This window comes from Xyrauchen texanus, chromosome 45 (assembly GCF_025860055.1).
Source record: "Xyrauchen texanus isolate HMW12.3.18 chromosome 45, RBS_HiC_50CHRs, whole genome shotgun sequence".
In the NCBI taxonomy this organism is placed as follows: domain Eukaryota; kingdom Metazoa; phylum Chordata; class Actinopteri; order Cypriniformes; family Catostomidae; genus Xyrauchen; species Xyrauchen texanus.
The window spans coordinates 17,676,571-17,696,032 of record NC_068320.1 but is presented as its reverse complement, the minus strand read 5'-3'; the positions used below and the strand labels follow the sequence as shown (position 1 = coordinate 17,696,032).

The 19,462-nt window shown below is 35.3% G+C and overlaps 2 protein-coding genes and 1 pseudogene across 3 annotated transcripts; all 3 read right to left on the bottom strand.

Annotated features, from left to right (window-relative positions):
• Positions 1–366: 366 nt before the first annotated feature.
• Positions 367–6,728, bottom strand: irak3 (interleukin-1 receptor-associated kinase 3). Of its 2 annotated transcripts, XM_052118825.1 has the most exons (13): positions 6,579–6,728; positions 6,217–6,396; positions 5,467–5,510; positions 5,286–5,352; positions 3,256–3,407; positions 3,086–3,150; positions 2,847–2,958; positions 2,153–2,271; positions 1,849–2,047; positions 1,627–1,689; positions 1,323–1,490; positions 737–1,178; positions 367–636 (listed from the first exon to the last, which is right to left on the bottom strand). In XM_052118825.1, exons 1-13 carry the CDS (start codon positions 6,691–6,693, stop codon positions 509–511), a joined length of 1,854 nt encoding a protein of 617 aa, XP_051974785.1. In that variant the 5' UTR covers positions 6,694–6,728; the 3' UTR covers positions 367–508. The 2 variants fall into 2 exon arrangements, with proteins under 2 accessions (XP_051974785.1, XP_051974786.1); XM_052118826.1 differs by lacking the exons at positions 5,286–5,352; positions 5,467–5,510.
• Positions 6,729–9,001: 2,273 nt separating this feature from the next.
• On the bottom strand, positions 9,002–10,687 carry LOC127637456 (beta-2-microglobulin-like; annotated as a pseudogene).
• Positions 10,688–17,481: 6,794 nt separating this feature from the next.
• Positions 17,482–19,260, bottom strand: LOC127637455 (beta-2-microglobulin-like). The gene is made up of 4 exons (XM_052118530.1): positions 19,107–19,260; positions 18,313–18,585; positions 18,189–18,225; positions 17,482–18,050 (listed from the first exon to the last, which is right to left on the bottom strand). Exons 1-3 carry the CDS (start codon positions 19,168–19,170, stop codon positions 18,212–18,214), a joined length of 351 nt encoding a protein of 116 aa, XP_051974490.1. The 5' UTR covers positions 19,171–19,260; the 3' UTR covers positions 17,482–18,050; positions 18,189–18,211.
• Between the last annotated feature and the right edge of the window lie 202 nt (positions 19,261–19,462).

Here is a 19,462-nt window from a genome sequence, read left to right as displayed (position 1 = left end):
ATCAAAAAACGGATTAATGCTTTCAGTTACAATTATTCATACTTCGCGGCAACTGTCTATGACAACGCTGTAACACCCAACAGCCAATCAGATCATTCCAAACATTCAAACTTTTGGAAACGCCTTGAAAGTTTTTTTTATAATTATTTTAGATTATTTGTATTTATTTAATATTTGCATTAGTCCTCTAAACCTCCTTATTAGTAAATGCATAAATGATTTAAAAAAATTAAAAAAATGGATTTGCATTTCAACATTGATTTCACTTATTAGTTTATAATTCATGTAATTATAATAATTAATTTGTATGCCAAAAATACTGCATTATTTTTATTGGTTAAAAATGAAACATAATAAATTAGATCATTGTATTTACTGGATTCGTCAGAAACATGAAATATACAAATCTTCACTGGGGTAAATGCATGTCTAATGATATGGTAGTACAACACTGGTTTGAATCCCGAAGAGTTCACTTTTTATAAAGTTCTTCCATTTAATGGGTGAATCAGTCTGACTTCAGTGAGAGAAGTTCCTCTGTTTTTATCAGCCCTTGATTGTACAAGTGAATTTTATTCCTCATTTTTGCTTTTGCTGGATTCTTGATGTCACTTTGTGAGGGCTGGGCACCATCATCTGAAAAAGTAAAATGTTGTTAATTAATCTCATCATTTTGTTTGTTAGTAGTTTGTTTGTTGACATATTTATTTATGAATCCTTCCTTTTTGCTACTTGCCTAGAGTTACATATACGATAGACTGACTAAAGCCATTAGCACAGCATTCCTCACACCCCTGTGCTTCAGTTTCAGTGGAACAGCTGCACTCCACAGGCCAACTCCCATATAAGTCCAGGTGAGGAACAGGGTCTGACTGTAAACTCTGTGATGCTGAAACCACTCTGTCACTTTCCAGGAAAGATTCCCTGTGAAATTGTTCTCCAACACTCAAGAAAGTAACCTCGGACTGGCTGCACTCACAGGGTCCTGCCTGTTTGGGGACTCTGGGTGACGGAGTTTCCTCCAGGGGTCTGAACATTTCATCATCTTCAGTGGGCAGGCTGGGACATGGAACTTGGACATAGTGGAAGCCTTGAGGAGAGATATTATCATCTAGAGTGTGCGGTTGGTCTTCAGGAGGTGCAGGAATGGGAAGAAGTTGGCTTAACCTCTGAAGCACCTGAACAGATCACATTATATCACTATAGCATTCACAATTGTATTTTGCAGAGTTTACACTGACTTATTTGTAGGACAAATTATGTAATTAAAAAAAAGAGTGGGACTTAGAACAGGGGGAGTTTTGGTCAGTACATTTACTAACAGTTTTCATGCTAGGCCTGACTCGTATTCTGCTGGCTGTGCACTCCAGCCCAATTTGGAGCAGACAGAGCGCCACCGCAGGAGACCAGTGTTCCAATTTAGGATCTAAAAACCGCAAACAGGCATCCACACAGCCTTTCTCCTCAAACTCTGATCTCAGAACATCTCTCTAAAGGAGAATGTAATGACATTGTTAGAGATTAGTCAGTAAAGAGTACTCTGTAGATTAACGTTTGAAAATTAGATCAAAACTCTGTGCATTATTCTGGCTAATAAAACATGTACTTTGGAGAGTGGATTCTTACCAAATACAGGTTCTTTGCTGACACTTGTGTCACCTTCTGTCCAGTACATGTCTCTAATATAACCTACAAACATAAAAACGAGTGATGTTAGAGAAGTCCGTTTTGAGAAGTCAGTTTTAGATGAGGAAGAAATTTTAATGGACAACATATTTGTAGATAATTTACTTATGGTTTATTACAGTGATAGTTTATCATTTTGCCTAAAAAGGATCATGAACTAACCATGCCAAGGCTATAAACATCTAGTTTGACTGACAGCTTGCCATCACGGATGTACTCCTCTGGGAGATAGGCAAAGTTGCTATGGGAGGCAGTATCCATGACGATGGTGCAGCTCTGGTTGACAGAGTGGGGTCTTAGATGAGCTAAACCAAAATCTGATAATTTCGGCTGCAGGTGCTCATCCAAGAGTATGTTTGAACTGTCAACACACCACAAACTACGTTTAGCAGTTATAAGCACGCATCATCATCGATCTATATTATCTTCACTGGACTCAAGAAAACATTGTAGCTATGACTGGCACCTTGTAATGTTACCGCAAATAACCATGCAGGGTTGTGCAGTGTGTAGATGGTGAACTGCCTTTGCAGTGCCTTTGATGATGTTCAGCCTCTCCTGCCATGACAGAGGCCTCTCAGCTTCCTGAATAGGAAGAAAGAGTAAAGGTAAAGTCTACTTGAAGCTAGCCTACGAAAACTTCTTAAAGGGATTGTTCACCAAAAAAACTCAAAGGTCCAAAAAACACATAAAGCAGCATAAAAGTAATCCATATGACTCCAGTGGTTAAATCCATATCTTCAGAAGCAATATGATAAGTGTGCGTGAGAAACAGAAGTCTTTTTTACTATAAATACCGACTTTTCACATTCTTCTTAGTTTTTGGCGATTCGCATTCTTCATGCACATCATTACGTTCTGGGCAGGGAGGATAATTTATAGTAAAAAAGGACATAAAGATTTATATTTTTCATACCCACACCTATCATATTGCTTCTAAAGATATGGATTTAATCACTGAAGTCATATGGATTACTTTTATTCTGCATTTATATGCTTTTTAGAGCAATGGTTTGGCCACCATTCACTCGCATTGAAAGGACCGACAAAGCTTAAATATTCTTCTAAAAATCTTTGTTTATGTTCTGCAGAAAAAAGAAAGTCATACACATCTGGGATGGCATGAGGGTGAGTAAATAGTGAGAAAATCAAATGATTACCTCATGAAGCCTGTGGAACAATGATCCATTATGAAGGTATGGATACACTAAACAGAAGTGATCTCTCTCTGAAAAGCTTCCCCATAGCTCCAAGATATTAGGATGCTGGTAGCTGAGAGGACAGATGGCGAGAAAAATAATCCTTTTTTGTCAGGACTATGGAAGGGGAATAATGATAAAATGACAAGCACACCACTTATAATAAACAAACTTAAAATAATTGACTGATTAAAACCTACAGTTGTAGAACTTCAATCTCATTTGTGAATTTTTCCCACAATTTCTTCCAAGTGGCTTTATTTCCCTGTGTTAAAGTAATCAAGAATGCTGAAATCAGTGTTTTCAAAATTGTGACAGTGTTATATCTAAAACATTTCACCATGTAAATTCAGAGCTTAGAGGCAAGTACCTGTTTGAACACTTTCACAGCAAAAGATTTGCTTCCCCATCTTCCGCAGTAGACCTCTGCAAATGTGCTAGCTCCAATTTTCAAGTCCTGATGGAAATTTCTGGTTCCCTCTATGACGTCTGAATAAGTGATCGAATACTTCTGTTTTTCACCTATGACAGTGAGGTGGACAAAGACTGTTTCATAAAGCAATATATCATCATGAAACCACACAAAACAGAAATGAAACTTACTATCTACAGTTGAGGTCAGAACTTTACATACACTTTGGTTGAATTCATTAAAACTAATTATTTAACCACTACATGAGCAAACTATAGTTTTGGCAAGTCATTTAGGACATCTACTTTGTGCATGACACAAGTAATTTTTTCAACAATTGTCTCCAGACAAATTGTTTTGCTTTTAATTGACTATATCATAATTCTAGTGGGTCAGAAGTTTAAATTCACTAAGTAAACTGTGCCTTTAAGCAGCTTGGAAAATTCCAGAAAATTATTTTAAGTCGTTAGGCAATTAGCCATTTAGTTTCTGATTGGCTATTAGGCTAACTGGAGTAAATTGGAGGTGTACCTGTGGCTGTATTTTGAGGCCTACCTTCAAACTCATTACTTGACATCATGGGAAAATCAAAAGAAATCAGCCAAGACCTCAGAAAAATGTTTTGTGAACCTCCACAAGTCTGGATCATCATTGGGAGAAATTTAAGCCAAGACATTGTCCACAAGTCTGATTCTTCTGTGGGGGCAATTTACAAACCGTGGACCATGAAGGTACCACCTTCATCTGTACAAACAATAGTATGCAAGCATAAACACCATGGGACCACACAGCCATCATATCGCTCAGGAAGGAGATGCATTCGGTCTCCTAGAGATTAACATAGTTTGGTGTGAAAAGTGCAAATCAATCCCAGAACAACAGCAAAGTACATTGGGAAGCTGCAGGAGGAAACAGGTAAACAAGTATCTATATCCACAGTAAAACAATATCGATATAAGCTGAATGGCTGCTCAACAACAAAGAAGCCGCTGCTCCAAAAATGCCATAAAATAAAAAACAGACTACAGTTTGCAAGTGCACATACTGACACAGATCTTACTTTTTGGAGAAATGTCCTCTGGTCTGATGAAACAAAAATTTAACTGTTTGGCCATAATGACTATCGTTATGTTTGGAGGAAAAAGGGTGAGGCTTGCAAGCCAAAGAACACATGGGGGTGGCAGCATCATGTTGTGGGGTTGCTTTGCTGCAGGAGGGACTGGTGCACTTCACAAAAGTAAATGGCATCATGAGGAAGGAAAATTAAAGATATGGCACCATCATCACATAAACCATGAAGTTAAAGCTCGGTCGCAAATGGGTCTTCCAAATGGACAATAACCCCAAGCATACCTTCAAAGTTGTGGCAAAATGGCTTAAAGACAGCAAAGTCAAGGTATTGGAGTGGCCAGCATAAAGCCCTGACCTCAATCTGAATGAAAGTTTGTGGGCAGAACTGAAAAAGTGTGTTTGAGCAAGGAGGCCTATAAACCTGACTCAGTTACATCAGTTCTGTCTGGAGGAATGGGTCAAAATTCCAGCAACTTATTGTGAGAAGCTTGTGGAAGGCTGTCCAAATGTTTGACCCAAGTTAACCAATTTAAAGGCAATGCTACCAAATATTAACAAAGTGCATGTAAACGTCTGACCCACTGGAAATGTGATGAAAGAAATAAAAGCTGAAATAAATAATTCTCTCTACTATTATCCTGACATTTCACATTCTTAAAATAAAGTAGTCATCCAAACTGACCTAAGACAGATAAAGTTTTCTACAATTAAATGTCAGGACTTGTGAAAAAACTGAGTTTAAATTTATTTGGCTGTGGTGTATGTGGCCTTCTGAGTTCAAATATATATCTAGAATGTGTAAAAGAAAGACGTTCATACTGAAAATTGTATTCTATTGCTGCTTCTAAGTACAGTCATACTAATTAATACAGAGACCATGTAAATACAAATGTGTTTGTACTTTTAAAGTATATTACCTTTAACAGACACAGGCTCTAGATAAAGAGCTGAGATGTGAATGGATTGTTCACCATTTGACAGATACTGTTTGGCAAACAAAAAAAGGGGACAGACTGAATATGAATGTGAGATCTTGAAATTTCACAGTTTCACAAAAGTTGTGAAAAGTTTCACAGATATTAGAGAATCAGATATTACCGTGGGAAACCGAGGAGACGAAGATGACTTCAACACACAAGAATCTAAAAAGATGATAAAAAGTGTTCTGTTACTGTTCTTTCAGTGAACTGCTTTAAAGCAAAATCAACAACTTTACTTTGATGTCTTTACGGTGGTATGCGGATTTGTGGGTGTAATGAATTGTTTGAACTGCACAGGGGTCATGTGCATTGTTGAGGTTATTTAACTTGCTTTGTTTTGCTTTGCAACACCTTCGTAATTAGATTTGATTTCAATATAATTTCTTCAAACAGCAACAAAAACCTCCACAGTACTTTCCTAAACACCTGTTTGTCACACTGAAAGAAATTCCCGATCTGCAATGTCTAAACTTTGGTTTTGAGGTATCTTGCTTTCCCAAAAGTTATACAATTTTGCCCTATAACTATATTTACATGATATCACTATAACCGCTCTGGCGGATTTCTACCCCAAGTGTGGGGTAAAAGGCTCCACACCATCTTATTAAAATACGAATTGTAATCAAAACAACCTTCCGTTATTATTTCTTTTCACACAAATGATGCTGCTCCATAGATATTCTATAAAAATGTATGTATTTTTACCAATCTTGACACACTTCGGAAAACTCATTTTCCTTAAGTTGTGCCTTTAGCCCTGTTGTACCCTATAAATATAAATAACCATGGTATTTTGGCATAAACTAGTGGTACATTTATTATAAACAACCAGGATTAGAGTCTTTAAATGAAATGATGTTCTCTCTACCTGACTGAAAAAGACTCCTGGCACGAACATGGCCCATATCATCCAGCACCTTCAGCAGATCCCCCACTGTTTTATTCTGCTGTGCCCACGACCACATGAGCTCTTGGGTTGGACTTTTCCCTGCAGCCGCAAACGTTTCAGTACACCTCACTTCCAGCAGACTGGGAAGGATGCGAGCAGCTGTAGGGAATCAGATTTAGAGGCAATAAACAGAAAATGTTACTACCTAAAAAGAGAACTTCTGCTTATGTAACATAATTTATCTCCAAAGCAGAACCATGCATCCAAATCAAGAAAATGAGTACTTGTTAATGTTTTTCAGACAACGGTTCAAATGTCGACGTAAAGTCGGCTACTTTTACCTAAATCTCGCCATCCCAGTCCATTGACGCCGCTGTCCATCAGTCTACAGAAAGTCCCCATAAGCAGCGGTGGGAAATCGAAGAGGAACATTGACGGATCAACTTTACCTGACATGGTTCAACAGACAATGAAGGTGTGAGAAGCTTGTATAGACGTTTCACGCCTCTCTGACTTAACAATGCTGGAGATCTGTTGCTACAACTTGGAAACTCCTAAACCACACCTACTTCCTCAAAATACTTCTCTTATATCAAATCAATCAAATTTGGTCGATTACCTGTTTCTATGCTTTTTCTCAGGTTTGTTAAAAAGCCATTGGCCAGTAATATATAAATAATACATTAATAATAAATGAACAAGTCCATTGTTTGTCCATCTATTGTTTATAATGTAACTCAACCCTAGACAACATAATAGCTAATGACTAGACAAAGAAAATATAACCTAATATGTGCAGATACTGTCATTTTCCGCTCTGTGCACAAGGTGTAAAAAAGATAATGCTCTGATAAATGAAAAAAGTCTGATAAGCCTTATGACAACAATCAAAGATAAAGACAATATACAACTCACAGTTTCAGAACATGCGAAATATAGAGACTATAAGGATAAACTAGTTGAATCGTAAAGGGATAGTTCACCCCAAAATTCAAATTCTATGATCATTTATACACCCTCATGCCATCCTAAATGTCAATGACTTTCTTTCTTCTGTTGAACAAAAATTAAGATTTTTAGAAGAATATCTCAGCTCTGTAGGTCCATAAAATGCAAGTGAATGGGTAAAACATTTTTGAAGCTCCAAAAAGCACATAAAGGCCCCATGAAAGTAATCCATATGACAGTGGTTAAATCGATGTCTTCAGAAGTGATATAATATGTGTGGGTGAGAAACAGATAAATATTTAATTCATCTTAATATTAATTCTCCTCCCTGCCCAGTAGGTGGCGATACGCACAAAGAATGTGAATCGCCAAAAATAAAAGAAGAAGAATGTGACGAAATTTCGAATCCAAGGCGTACTGAGTGACTCCAGTCAGGCTTCCTAAGCAACCAATTGGCACAGTTGCAAGGGTGGGTAGAGTTACATTGGTATTCCAAATTGGGGAGAAAAAAAAAGAAGAATGTGAAAGTGGAGATTGATAGTATAAAATTACTTAAACATTGATCTATTTCTCACACACACACACACACACACACACACACACACACACACACACACACACACACACACACACACTTCTGAAAAAATAGATTTTACCACTGGAGTATATGGATTACTTTTATTATCATTATGTCATTTTGGAGCTTCAAAATTTTGATACCCAGAGCTGAAATATTCTTCTAAAAATCTTTGTTTGTTTTCAGCAGAAGAAAGAAAGTCTTACTCATCTGGCATGAGGGTGAGAATATGATTAGAGAATATGTATTTTGGGGTGAATTATCCCCTTAAATGCTGCAAAATCCCTCAAGTCAACGTTTTATTTGTTAAATATGCAAGTTGCAACAAAGCAAATATCAGGCCAATTGTTGATACTGTGTTTTTAAAGTTCACCATTGAAAGTAGCCTAGTTTTTATTATATAAAATAAAATATTACATATAAACAGTAAGTAGTAAAAAATATAAAGGATGAGGTAACATCTAGTGGCAGGCTATTAACAATATAAAATATAAAAAACATAGAATGCTAAAACATGAACACAGTTATGCGGAACATGACCAATATTTACTGTTTCTAACTCTGGAAAGTTATAGGCCTAGAACTGGGACAGCCAGATTCTGTAAACAAATACATTGTCCTTTTGTATACACATCAAAGTGACACCTGCCTTGGAAAATTATATATATTCACGTTAAAAATGTGAAAAGCTAGTGTTGTCCAACATTACGTTTTATAGAATCTTAGCGTCGCTGTTCCATTATCAGTTACATGTATACTTGATTTCAGTGTTTCTCGTATCAGGATTACAAAAGCACTGTCACGATTACAGGTTTAGCGGGAAATCACATGACTTCAAGAATTGACATTTTGCGTGGCAGAATTGGCAATGGCGCGCGATGCAAACGGCGTCAAAACGAGCTGCTTATATTGTTTACCAAACACATTTAATTTAATGACAACAAATATACATATAATAAACCGTATATCATATTTACAACCGCGAAATTCGAGTATTTGATAGCTGTTAATAAAGTGAAACTACAACTGGCAGCCGTTTTTCTTTTTTATCCAATCACCGACTGGATCGCACGGTTGCTAGGCAGATATTTGTGTTTGTTTATTGCGAGAATGAAGAGACAAATCACAAATCACTTTTATATTAATATAAGTTCAAACTGAAAGCTCATTAAAACTGATTTAACAAGATATCAAATAAATTTGACCGGAAATGGAAATAAATAAACACAATTAGGCCAATGCTACTAAGCTTTATTCTTTATTTTCCCATTTGTAGAATGTCATTATTTTCATTGGGACAAAAGATTCAAATTAGGGTAAATACATTAATATTAGGCTATTTACAAACGAATTTACAGCAGTCCGAACATGTGTGAGAAAATGTAGATTAAAATGTGCAATTGTGTTATACACATGATTGTCGTCTGTTGTATGAATAAATTTGAAAAGAAAGCCCAAAAATAAGCAAAAACATAGCCTGAAATTGAATGTCATTTCATAGTTTTGTACTTGCACATTACTACTCCTGCATGGTCTACATAACATTTACACAAAGAGGAATGAAACAACAACAAGAAACAATACAATACCATACAGAAACATATAGCAGCTGTACTTGGGTTAAATAAACCTTAATCTCATGGAGAAAAGAACTGTGTAATTAAGCCGACTCTAGGAAAAACTAAAATCAATTAATCTGGTTATTTAAATTGTCATTTGTTTGAATTGTGCATCTTGAGCAAATTTGTAAAAGGACAGCAGTGTTTTCTGCTGATGATGAAAAAGGTCCAAAAACATGAGAAATGATCCTAAGAGGGGAAGAAAAACACAATTAAACATCTTAACATTTCTGAGTGGATGCATTTTAAACTGTAGAAAAACAAATCTATGTGCTAGAAATAGAATTTCAAATATTTTTCACTGATTCTAAAGATAATGACTCTCACCTTTCTTTGTCTCTTTGTTTGGCTTACATGTTGGGCTCTGTGGAAAAACAGAAGATTTGGTTCATGTGCACGCCAAACCAAAAGTATCTTAATACACATAGAGAGCTACACATCCAACACTTACCCCAAATGGTATTGTATGTTTTATCCATATGTCGAACTTTGCAGATGTATTTATCTCCCCTCTCTGGTTTGAATGAGACACTCTTGGTAAGATGAAATTGCCAGCCCTTCTCGAAAGCCAGGTCAGTTTGCTGGGCATTAGGGATAACCTCGTTACCCTTCACCAACTCAATGGATATATCAGGAGGGTGGAAGCCGCTCACATGGCAGATCAGTGTGTTTTCTTTGCCATACTCTCCTGGATAATGGCTGTATACCTGGATCTTGGGACTGGCTGAAATTTCAATTCAAAATATTAGTCTCTTCAGATCTGTAAGATGTAGACAAATTGAAACAAGTGTGGAATGAGAAAGGGAAAGAAGCGAGCAAAGACAATGTGGAAGTAAGCTAAATTTAGTCCGAGCAAACAGGAGATTATTCATTTGACAAATAGTTCTGTTCTAACCATGAATACAGATATAACAGAAAACATTGAATAAAAATATATTTAGAAGTCAATATTTCAAATAGACAGTTCTGATCTAAATGTACAGTGCACAACATAAATAATATTCTACAGACAAAGGAAATTGGGGAGGGAAAGTTTTTCATTTCATGAATTGTCCCAAACAAAACACTAACTACATAAGACCATGTTATTTCACAAGTGCACTAACTAGGCTACTTCTTAGGTTACGCAATTACAATTAAAATATGCTACAATATTATTAATTATTTAGGCCTACACACACATACGCATTATATAAACATTATTTGAAACAATGTTAAGTATCAATCCTAAATGGATTACTTACAAGTTTTTCCTTGTACAGCGACGTACAGCAAGCAAAAAAGCAAAAGTAATGAGTTCTCTCATCTTTGACGATTTTCTTTGAGCTTATCAACGAGTCAACCCTTCTGCTCTCAGATCTCAGCAGTTAATGTTAATATCGAAAGTACAACCAGCACTTACCCTAAATGCCCTGTGAGGACAGCACCAAGTACAGCCTCCAACCATAAGAGAGTTTCATGTTGTTGTCAGGTAAATTTGGCCTGATGATGTTATACAGGCTGTAGTTGAATATGTGCCACAATTCAGGGTGCACAAAATTATATTTTGAGCGTGCAAGATTTTATTTTGAGAACACAAACATGTTCTGTGCTCACAAGATGATATTTTGAGTGCACAAAATGTATTTTGGACACATGTGAACTCAGTTTTATAAAGCTATGTATCTTCTTGCAAAGATGAATTCACTTTGAGCAAAAACAAAAAAAAAAAATGTTTTGCACTTGAATAAAGCTTATAGCTTTGACTGCTTGTTTGCTCAACAAGGTCACAGCATTAGAATGCTACCACTTTCATCTGAAATTATATGAATATAATCTCTCCCACGTGTAAAACTCTTTAAGACTAACGTAATAGTGTAGTATTGGGGAACTTAATTTGACTTATATCTGTTCCACGTGATATTCTGAGAGAGCAGTTTATTAAAATAAATATGACCAGATTACAATCTACCATGGATCAGCAACCACTGAACCTTATTCTTTTTGTTATTATTATGTGAAATATTTTTTTAAATAAATATTTTATTTTGTTCACCTTCTTTACTGTGTCCTCTCCTATATTTCAACAGCCTTGTATATTATACATTTTATGAATATTATAAATATTGCCTAAATCAACATTCTATTCTTGATAATAAATTAGAAATGCTGTTTATGTTTGCATTTCAAAGCTGTGGGGTATCTTGAAATGTTCAGTATGCTGTTTTTATGAAGTTAATGTATTATGCATTCTTGTACCATGACACCTGTATTTTGAAAAAACGTACATTACAGTAAGTGAAGATTTGCATTATTCCTGGTATGTCTATAATCTGTGGGGTAAATATCTTTTGTAATGATAACTGCATAAAGGATATAAATTGTGTACTGAACTTGGAGCATTTCACCTGTTGGCTCTTCTGCTACATTTACACTGAGATGTTCATGGTTGCTGTAGCTACTTGCAGAGCTTGTAAGCAGCTTCTAACAGCCAGTCCTGATGCAGTCCCCACCTTGTAAGAATACAGTTGGAAAAGAAAGCAAACAAACTAAAGATCCGAGCGCACGCAGAGAGCATACGATGAGAGAGAAAGATTGAGATCTTGCACACTCAAAAAACAATTAATCTTTGCAAGATACATTGCTTTTCTAAAAGTTAACAGTTCAAGCGTGTACAAAATTGCATCTTGTGTGCTCAGATTATCATCTTGTGCACACAAAAATACTTTTTTTACACTCAAAATATATACTCGCATGCTCAAAATATCATCTTGTGCACACAGGACATTTTTATGCATTCAAAATATCATTTCCAAATAAATCACTCCAAATAAAAGTTTGTAAGTGCAGAATTTTGGCACATATATAACTCCATAGTTGAAAAAGCTCATTTTGGAATTACCCGTACTTTCCAAAACAATAGAGACAGAGCGCAACGCGTCATAATCTGAAGACCACGCCCACCGGGGGGAGAAACAATCCAACTGTCTCCATTGACTTTGCATTGCGAGAGGCTGCCTCCTTGTCATTTATGGCATATAACAAAAGAAACAGAAAAATGCCTAAAAGCTGCTGTGTGACAAGGTGTACAGCAAACAAGCTAAAAAACCCAGAAATAAATTTTTATAAGCTTCCGAACCGTAAAAGCCAGCCTTTAAGGAGACAAAAGTGGATACAGGCAATATAATACGTGAAGCATCAGCAGGAAGAGTGGGTAAATTGTGGGATATCCTGACAATAAAATTTTACTTCTCAGTATATCTCCTCCTCTCAGGTTCACACAGGGTGGTGAAATAAGCAATCGACATGGTTAAAATTATGAATGTTTTTCTTTTTCTTTTTTACAATATCATGTCGCGTTCCAGTGAGCGTAGTTCTCGGAGTAGTTCGAGAACTAGTTGCGCTCTGTCTCAATTGATCCACTTTTATGTCCTGAAACAAACCGTTTTTTGGAGTCGACAGATTATAAAAATGTATTTCTGGGTTATTTAGCTTGTTTGCTGAAGACCTTGTCACACAGCAGCTTTTAGACGTTGTTTTGTTTTTTGTTATAAGTCATAAATGACAAGGAGGCAGCCTCTCGCAATGCAAAGTCAATGGAGACGGTTGGATTGTTCCCCCACCGGCGTGGGCGTGGCCTAAATACGCTCTGTCTCTATAAGAGACCTCCAGTCTCCATAAACGAAACTGGTCGACCATTATGTAAATTGACATGAACCAAAACAATTTAATTTGAAATGGCTTAAGGAAGGGGAATTATCAAATTTGCAAAAATGTTCTAATCACTAAACACTGATAGGCAGCTCACATGCAACTTCAAGCAGTAATTGAGACACAACATGAAATATTCATATGGCTACTTTTAAAAATTAAATTGTCACACTGCAGTATTAGTGATGAACTATTGATGGGGGGAAATGGTTATTAGAAATAGAGAAAAATAATTAAATTACATGTAAAACTTTATATATACTAGATTTATCCTTACATGCTGATAAAAGTTTATGTTGTTGTTTTTTTTTTTTTTTTTTTTTGTTAACAACATGTTATGAGAGATTAAATAATACAAACTGTTTCTGAACAATGATTATTTTATGCAGAATTAAAAATTAGTCAATCATTCATCAAACTAGAAACAGCACAAAGGAGGAACAAGATACATCAATAGATAACACTGAAAAATTACCATGTTCCTCATTTCCCCTTACAGTTGTATCATGTATTTTCAACTATGGCTATATTAGGAGTTGGGAGTTGTTGTGAATACACTGGGCCTGCTTTTAGATTACAGACTAAGCAAATTATATATATATATATTTTTTTTTTTTTTTTTTTAAGAACAACCTTAGTTATTCACAAATGTGAATGATATAATATTTGTAAAATTGCAGCCAGTAAGAATCTGGCTTTGGATCTATGGATTATTCTGCATGCCAGAGCAATAAGGAAATCCATATGAATTGTGGCTTGGCTTGGATGCCAGTGTCCCTGCCACAACATTCCCCGTCTCAGTCACTATGGAAACTCAGAACAATATTAGATATCTGTACTTTGTGGAGATCTGTAACGTAATGTATTAGAGGTTTGGGAAAAATGATAAAACTCCACTTTATACCCTCTGTATGCTCTCCGCTTCAGAAGCTGATTTCACTTCTAATTCAAACACCTTTCCTTGTGATTTGTTTGTGTATTTGTATCAAACCAAAGCAGATCTACCGGCCTGGGCATATTACAGATGAGCTACAATCTCTGCAAATGTTGATTCACCCTCTGATGAAAAATACAGTAAATCTCAATGGCATAAAATGTATTAAAATGAGTACATTTAACTTACATATGTTAGTAAATACAGTAACTTTTACTTAAAGACATTTTACTAGAATAACCTTCTTTAAAGTTTAAATGAACATATTAGATCATGTTCCATTTTGAACATTCATTACAAACACATGATTAATCATGTAACACATGACATGCAGAAGCTTCCCACAGCATGCTTAATGCATTATTTGTAGCAATATCACCTTGAATTCTTGGCAATATATATTTATATGATACGCAGTATGCAGACATGAACACTTGGTGCACAAAACATGATGATGGTAACAACCAACAGATAATAAAACATTTTTAAAATGAAAGGGTAATTTTGAGTAGAAAATTAACTTCAGACTGCACAAAACAAGAAGGTACCAAAATGTAACAAAATGAACCATAAAAAAGACAGTACTGATAGCACTGAAATTGCTAATTAATTTAATAGATATTTTATCCAGTCTGTGGAAGAACTTGCTATATGTTTCCAACCTGTACAATTACCTTAATATGCAATAAAAGACAAACCCTAATTCTTTATATCTCTGAAGCTGATGAAGATAAGATACTCCAAATTATGAATCAATTGAATAACTCGTGGGCTAAGAATATATTTGGAATGGATACTGCATTTGTAAAAAAATATATATATTGTGCTTGTTTGCTAAAGCCCTTGGTAAATTTGATAAATGTATCTATTAGAGAAAGTTAATTTCATTTCAAAGTGGAAAACTTCTATTATAACCCCCATTTTTAAGGCAGGATCAGTTGATGAGGTACAGAACTATAGACCAATTTCTATACTTCCTGCAATTTCTAAAATTCTGGAAAAGTTGGTAGCTGAACAACTTATCAACTATCTAGAAAAAAAATTATTTACTTCACTCTAAACAGTTTGGTTTTAGGTTTAAGTATTCAACAGAAATGGCAAACTGTTTTCTCACAGAATTTATTAAGGGAGCTTTAGATAATGGTAATGTGGTAGGCGCAGTATTTTTAGACCTCAAAAAGGCATTTGTTACTGTGAATCATGAAATACTCCTGCATAAATTAAATCTGTTTAGTTTCTCCCAGCAGGCAATAAATTGGTTTAGATCATATTTAGAATCTCGAGATCAGTGTGTTAAATAAATAATTCAAGATCGTCTTTACGAAACAATGAGATGGGTCTCCCTCAAGGGTCTATTTTAGGTCCACTGTTGTTTTTCTTATAAGTCAATGATTTACCAAATTGTTGTAAGGAAACTAAATGTCAGTTATATGCAGATGACACAGTCATTTATGTATCAGCACAGACTCCACACTTAGTTGCAGGTATATTAACAAATGAAATTACTGGCGTGTCACATTGGCTGCAAAACAACAGTTAATGATTTTAAATATTTAGGTGTTATTTTAGATTCTCAACTGAAATTTGATATGCATGTAAAGAGGCTGTGCAGAACGATAAGATAAAGACAATATACAACTCACAGTTTCAGAACATGCGAAATATAGAGACTATAAGGATAACTAGTTGAATCGTAAAGGGATAGTTCACCCCAAAATTCAAATTCTATGATCATTTATACACCCTCATGCCATCCTAAATGTCAATGACTTTCTTTCTTCTGTTGAACAAAAATTAAGATTTTTAGAAGAATATCTCAGCTCTGTAGGTCCATAAAATGCAAGTGAATGGGTAAAACATTTTTGAAGCTCCAAAAAGCACATAAAGGCCCCATGAAAGTAATCCATATGACAGTGGTTAAATCGATGTCTTCAGAAGTGATATAATATGTGTGGGTGAGAAACAGATAAATATTTAATTCATCTTAATATTAATTCTCCTCCCTGCCCAGTAGGTGGCGATACGCACAAAGAATGTGAATCACCAAAAATAAAAGAAGAAGAATGTGACGAAATTTCGAATCCAAGGCGTACTGAGTGACTCCAGTCAGGCTTCCTAAGCAACCAATTGGCACAGTTGCAAGGGTGGGTAGAGTTACATTGGTATTCCAAATTGGGGAGAAAAAAAAAGAAGAAGAATGTGAAAGTGGAGATTGATAGTATAAAATTACTTAAATATTGATCTATTTCTCTCACACACACACACACACACACACACACACACACACACACTCACTTCTGAAAAAATAGATTTTACCACTGGAGTATATGGATTACTTTTATTATCATTATGTCATTTTGGAGCTTCGAAATTTTGATACCTAGAGCTGAAATATTCTTCTAAAAATCTTTGTTTGTTTTCAGCAGAAGAAAGAAAGTCTTACTCATCTGGCATGAGGGTGAGAATATGATTAGAGAATATGTATTTTTGGGTCAATTATCCCCTTAAATGCTGCAAAATCCCTCAAGTCAACGTTTTATTTGTTAAATATGCAAGTTGCAACAAAGCAAATATTAGGCCAATTGTTGATACTGTGTTTTTAAAGTTCACCATTGAAAGTAGCCTAGTTTTTATTATATAAAATAAAATATTACATATAAACAGTAAGTAGTAAAAAATATAAAGGATGAGGTAACATCTAGTGGCAGGCTATTAACAATATAACATATAAAAAAACATAGAACGCTAAAACATGAACACAGTTATGCAGAACATGACCAATATTTACTGTTTCTAACTCTGGAAAGTTATAGGCCTAGAACTGGGACAGCCAGATTCTGTAAACAAATACATTGTCCTTTTGTATACACATCAAAGTGACACCTGCCTTGGAAAATTATATATATTCACGTTAAAAATGTGAAAAGCTAGTGTTGTCCAACATTACGTTTTATAGAATCTTAGCGTCGCTGTTCCATTATCAGTTACATGTATACTTGATTTCAGTGTTCCTCGTATCAGGATTACAAAAGCACTGTCACGATTACAGGTTTAGCGGGAAATCACATGACTTCAAGAATTGACATTTTGCGTGGCAGAATTGGCAATGGCGCGCGATGCAAACGGCGTCAAAACGAGCTGCTTATATTGTTTACCAAACACATTTAATTTAATGACAACAAATATACATATAATAAACCGTATATCATATTTACAACCGCGAAATTCGAGTATTTGATAGCTGTTAATAAAGTGAAACTACAACTGGCAGCCGTTTTTCTTTTTATCCAATCACCGACTGGATCGCACGGTTGCTAGGCAGATATTTGTGTTTGTTTATTGCGAGAATGAAGAGACAAATCACAAATCACTTTTATATTAATATAAGTTCAAACTGAAAGCTCATTAAAACTGATTTAACAAGATATCAAATAAATTTGACCGGAAATGGAAATAAATAAACACAATTAGGCCAATGCTACTAAGCTTTATTCTTTATTTTCCCATTTGTAGAATGTCATTATTTTCATTGGGACAAAAGATTCAAATTAGGGTAAATACATTAATATTAGGCTATTTACAAACGAATTTACAGCAGTCCGAACATGTGTGAGAAAATGTAGATTAAAATGTGCAATTGTGTTATACACATGATTGTCGTCTGTTGTATGAATAAATTTGAAAAGAAAGCCCAAAAATAAGCAAAAACATAGCCTGAAATTGAATGTCATTTCATAGTTTTGTACTTGCACATTACTACTCCTGCATGGTCTACATAACATTTACACAAAGAGGAATGAAACAACAACAAGAAACAATACAAAACCATACAGAAACATATAGCAGCTGTACTTGGGTTAAATAAACCTTAATCTCATGGAGAAAAGAACTGTGTAATTAAGCCGACTCTAGGAAAAACTAAAATCAATTAATCTGGTTATTTAAATTGTCATTTGTTTGAATTGTGCATCTTGAGCAAATTTGTAAAAGGACAGCAGTGTTTTCTGCTGATGATGAAAAAGGTCCAAAAACATGAGAAATGATCCTAAGAGGGGAAGAAAAACACAATTAAACATCTTAACATTTCTGAGTGGATGCATTTTAAACTGTAGAAAAACAAATCTATGTGCTAGAAATAGAATTTCAAATATTTTTCACTGATTCTAAAGATAATGACTCTCACCTTTCTTTGTCTCTTTGTTTGGCTTACATGTTGGGCTCTGTGGAAAAACAGAAGATTCGGTTCATGTGCACGTCAAACCAAAAGTATCTGAATACACATAGAGAGCTACACATCCAACACTTACCCCAAATGGTATTGTATGTTTTATCCATATGTCGAACTTTGCAGATGTATTTATCTCCCCTCTCTGGTTTGAATGAGACACTCTTGGTAAGATGAAATTGCCAGCCCTTCTCGAAAGCCAGGTCAGTTTGCTGGGCATTAGGGATAACCTCGTTACCCTTCACCAACTCAATGGATATATCAGGAGGGTGGAAGCCGCTCACATGGCAGATCAGTGTGTTTTCTTTGCCATACTCTCCTGGATAATGGCTGTATACCTGGATCTTGGGACTGGCTGAAATTTCAATTCAAAATATTAGTCTCTTCAGATCTGTAAGATGTAGACAAATTGAAACAAGTGTGGAATGAGAAAGGGAAAGAAGCGAGCAAAGACAATGTGGAAGTAAGCTAAATTTAGTCCGAGCAAACAGGAGATTATTCATTTGACAAATAGTTCTGTTCTAACCATGAATACAGATATAACAGAAAACATTGAATAAAAATATATTTAGAAGTCAATATTTCAAATAGACAGTTCTGATCTAAATGTACAGTGCACAACATAAATAATATTCTACAGACAAAGGAAATTGGGGAGGGGAAAGTTTTTCATTTCATGAATTGTCCCAAACAAAACACTAACTACATAAGACCATGTTATTTCACAAGTGCACTAACTAGGCTACTTCTTAGGTTACGCAATTACAATTAAAATATGCTACAATATTATTAATTATTTAGGCCTACACACACATACGCATTATATAAACATTATTTGAAACAATGTTAAGTATCAATCCTAAATGGATTACTTACAAGTTTTTCCTTGTACAGCGACGTACAGCGCGCAAAAAAAAGCAAAAGTAATGAGTTCTCTCATCTTTGACGATTTTCTTTGAGCTTATCAACGAGTCAACCCTTCTGCTCTCAGATCTCAGCAGTTAATGTTAATATCGAAAGTACAACCAGCACTTACCCTAAATGCCCTGTGAGGACAGCACCAAGTACAGCCTCCAACCATAAGAGAGTTTCATGTTGTTGTCAGGTAAATTTGGCCTGATGATGTTATACAGGCTGTAGTTGAATATGTGCCACAATTCAGGGTGCACAAAATTATATTTTGAGCGTGCAAGATTTTATTTTGAGAACACAAACATGTTCTGTGCTCACAA

What these genes read in the sequence shown, in the direction of transcription:
- irak3 (XM_052118825.1), bottom strand. Translation starts at nt 6,693, where the DNA reads ATGTCAGGTAAAGTTGATCCGTCAATGTTCCTCTTCGATTTCCCACCG. An exon ending in GAGATTGAAGTTCTACAACT is followed by an intron (nt 2,959 to 3,085) that starts GTAGGTTTTAAT and finishes CTGTCCTCTCAG; the next exon opens with CTACCAGCATCCTAATATCT. An exon ending in ATTTGCGGTAACATTACAAG is followed by an intron (nt 2,048 to 2,152) that starts GTGCCAGTCATA and finishes GTGTGTTGACAG; the next exon opens with TTCAAACATACTCTTGGATG.
- LOC127637455 (XM_052118530.1), bottom strand. Translation starts at nt 19,170, where the DNA reads ATGAGAGAACTCATTACTTTTGCTTTTTTTTGCGCGCTGTACGTCGCT. An exon ending in CGCTGTACAAGGAAAAACTT is followed by an intron (nt 18,586 to 19,106) that starts GTAAGTAATCCA and finishes TTGAAATTTCAG; the next exon opens with CCAGTCCCAAGATCCAGGTA.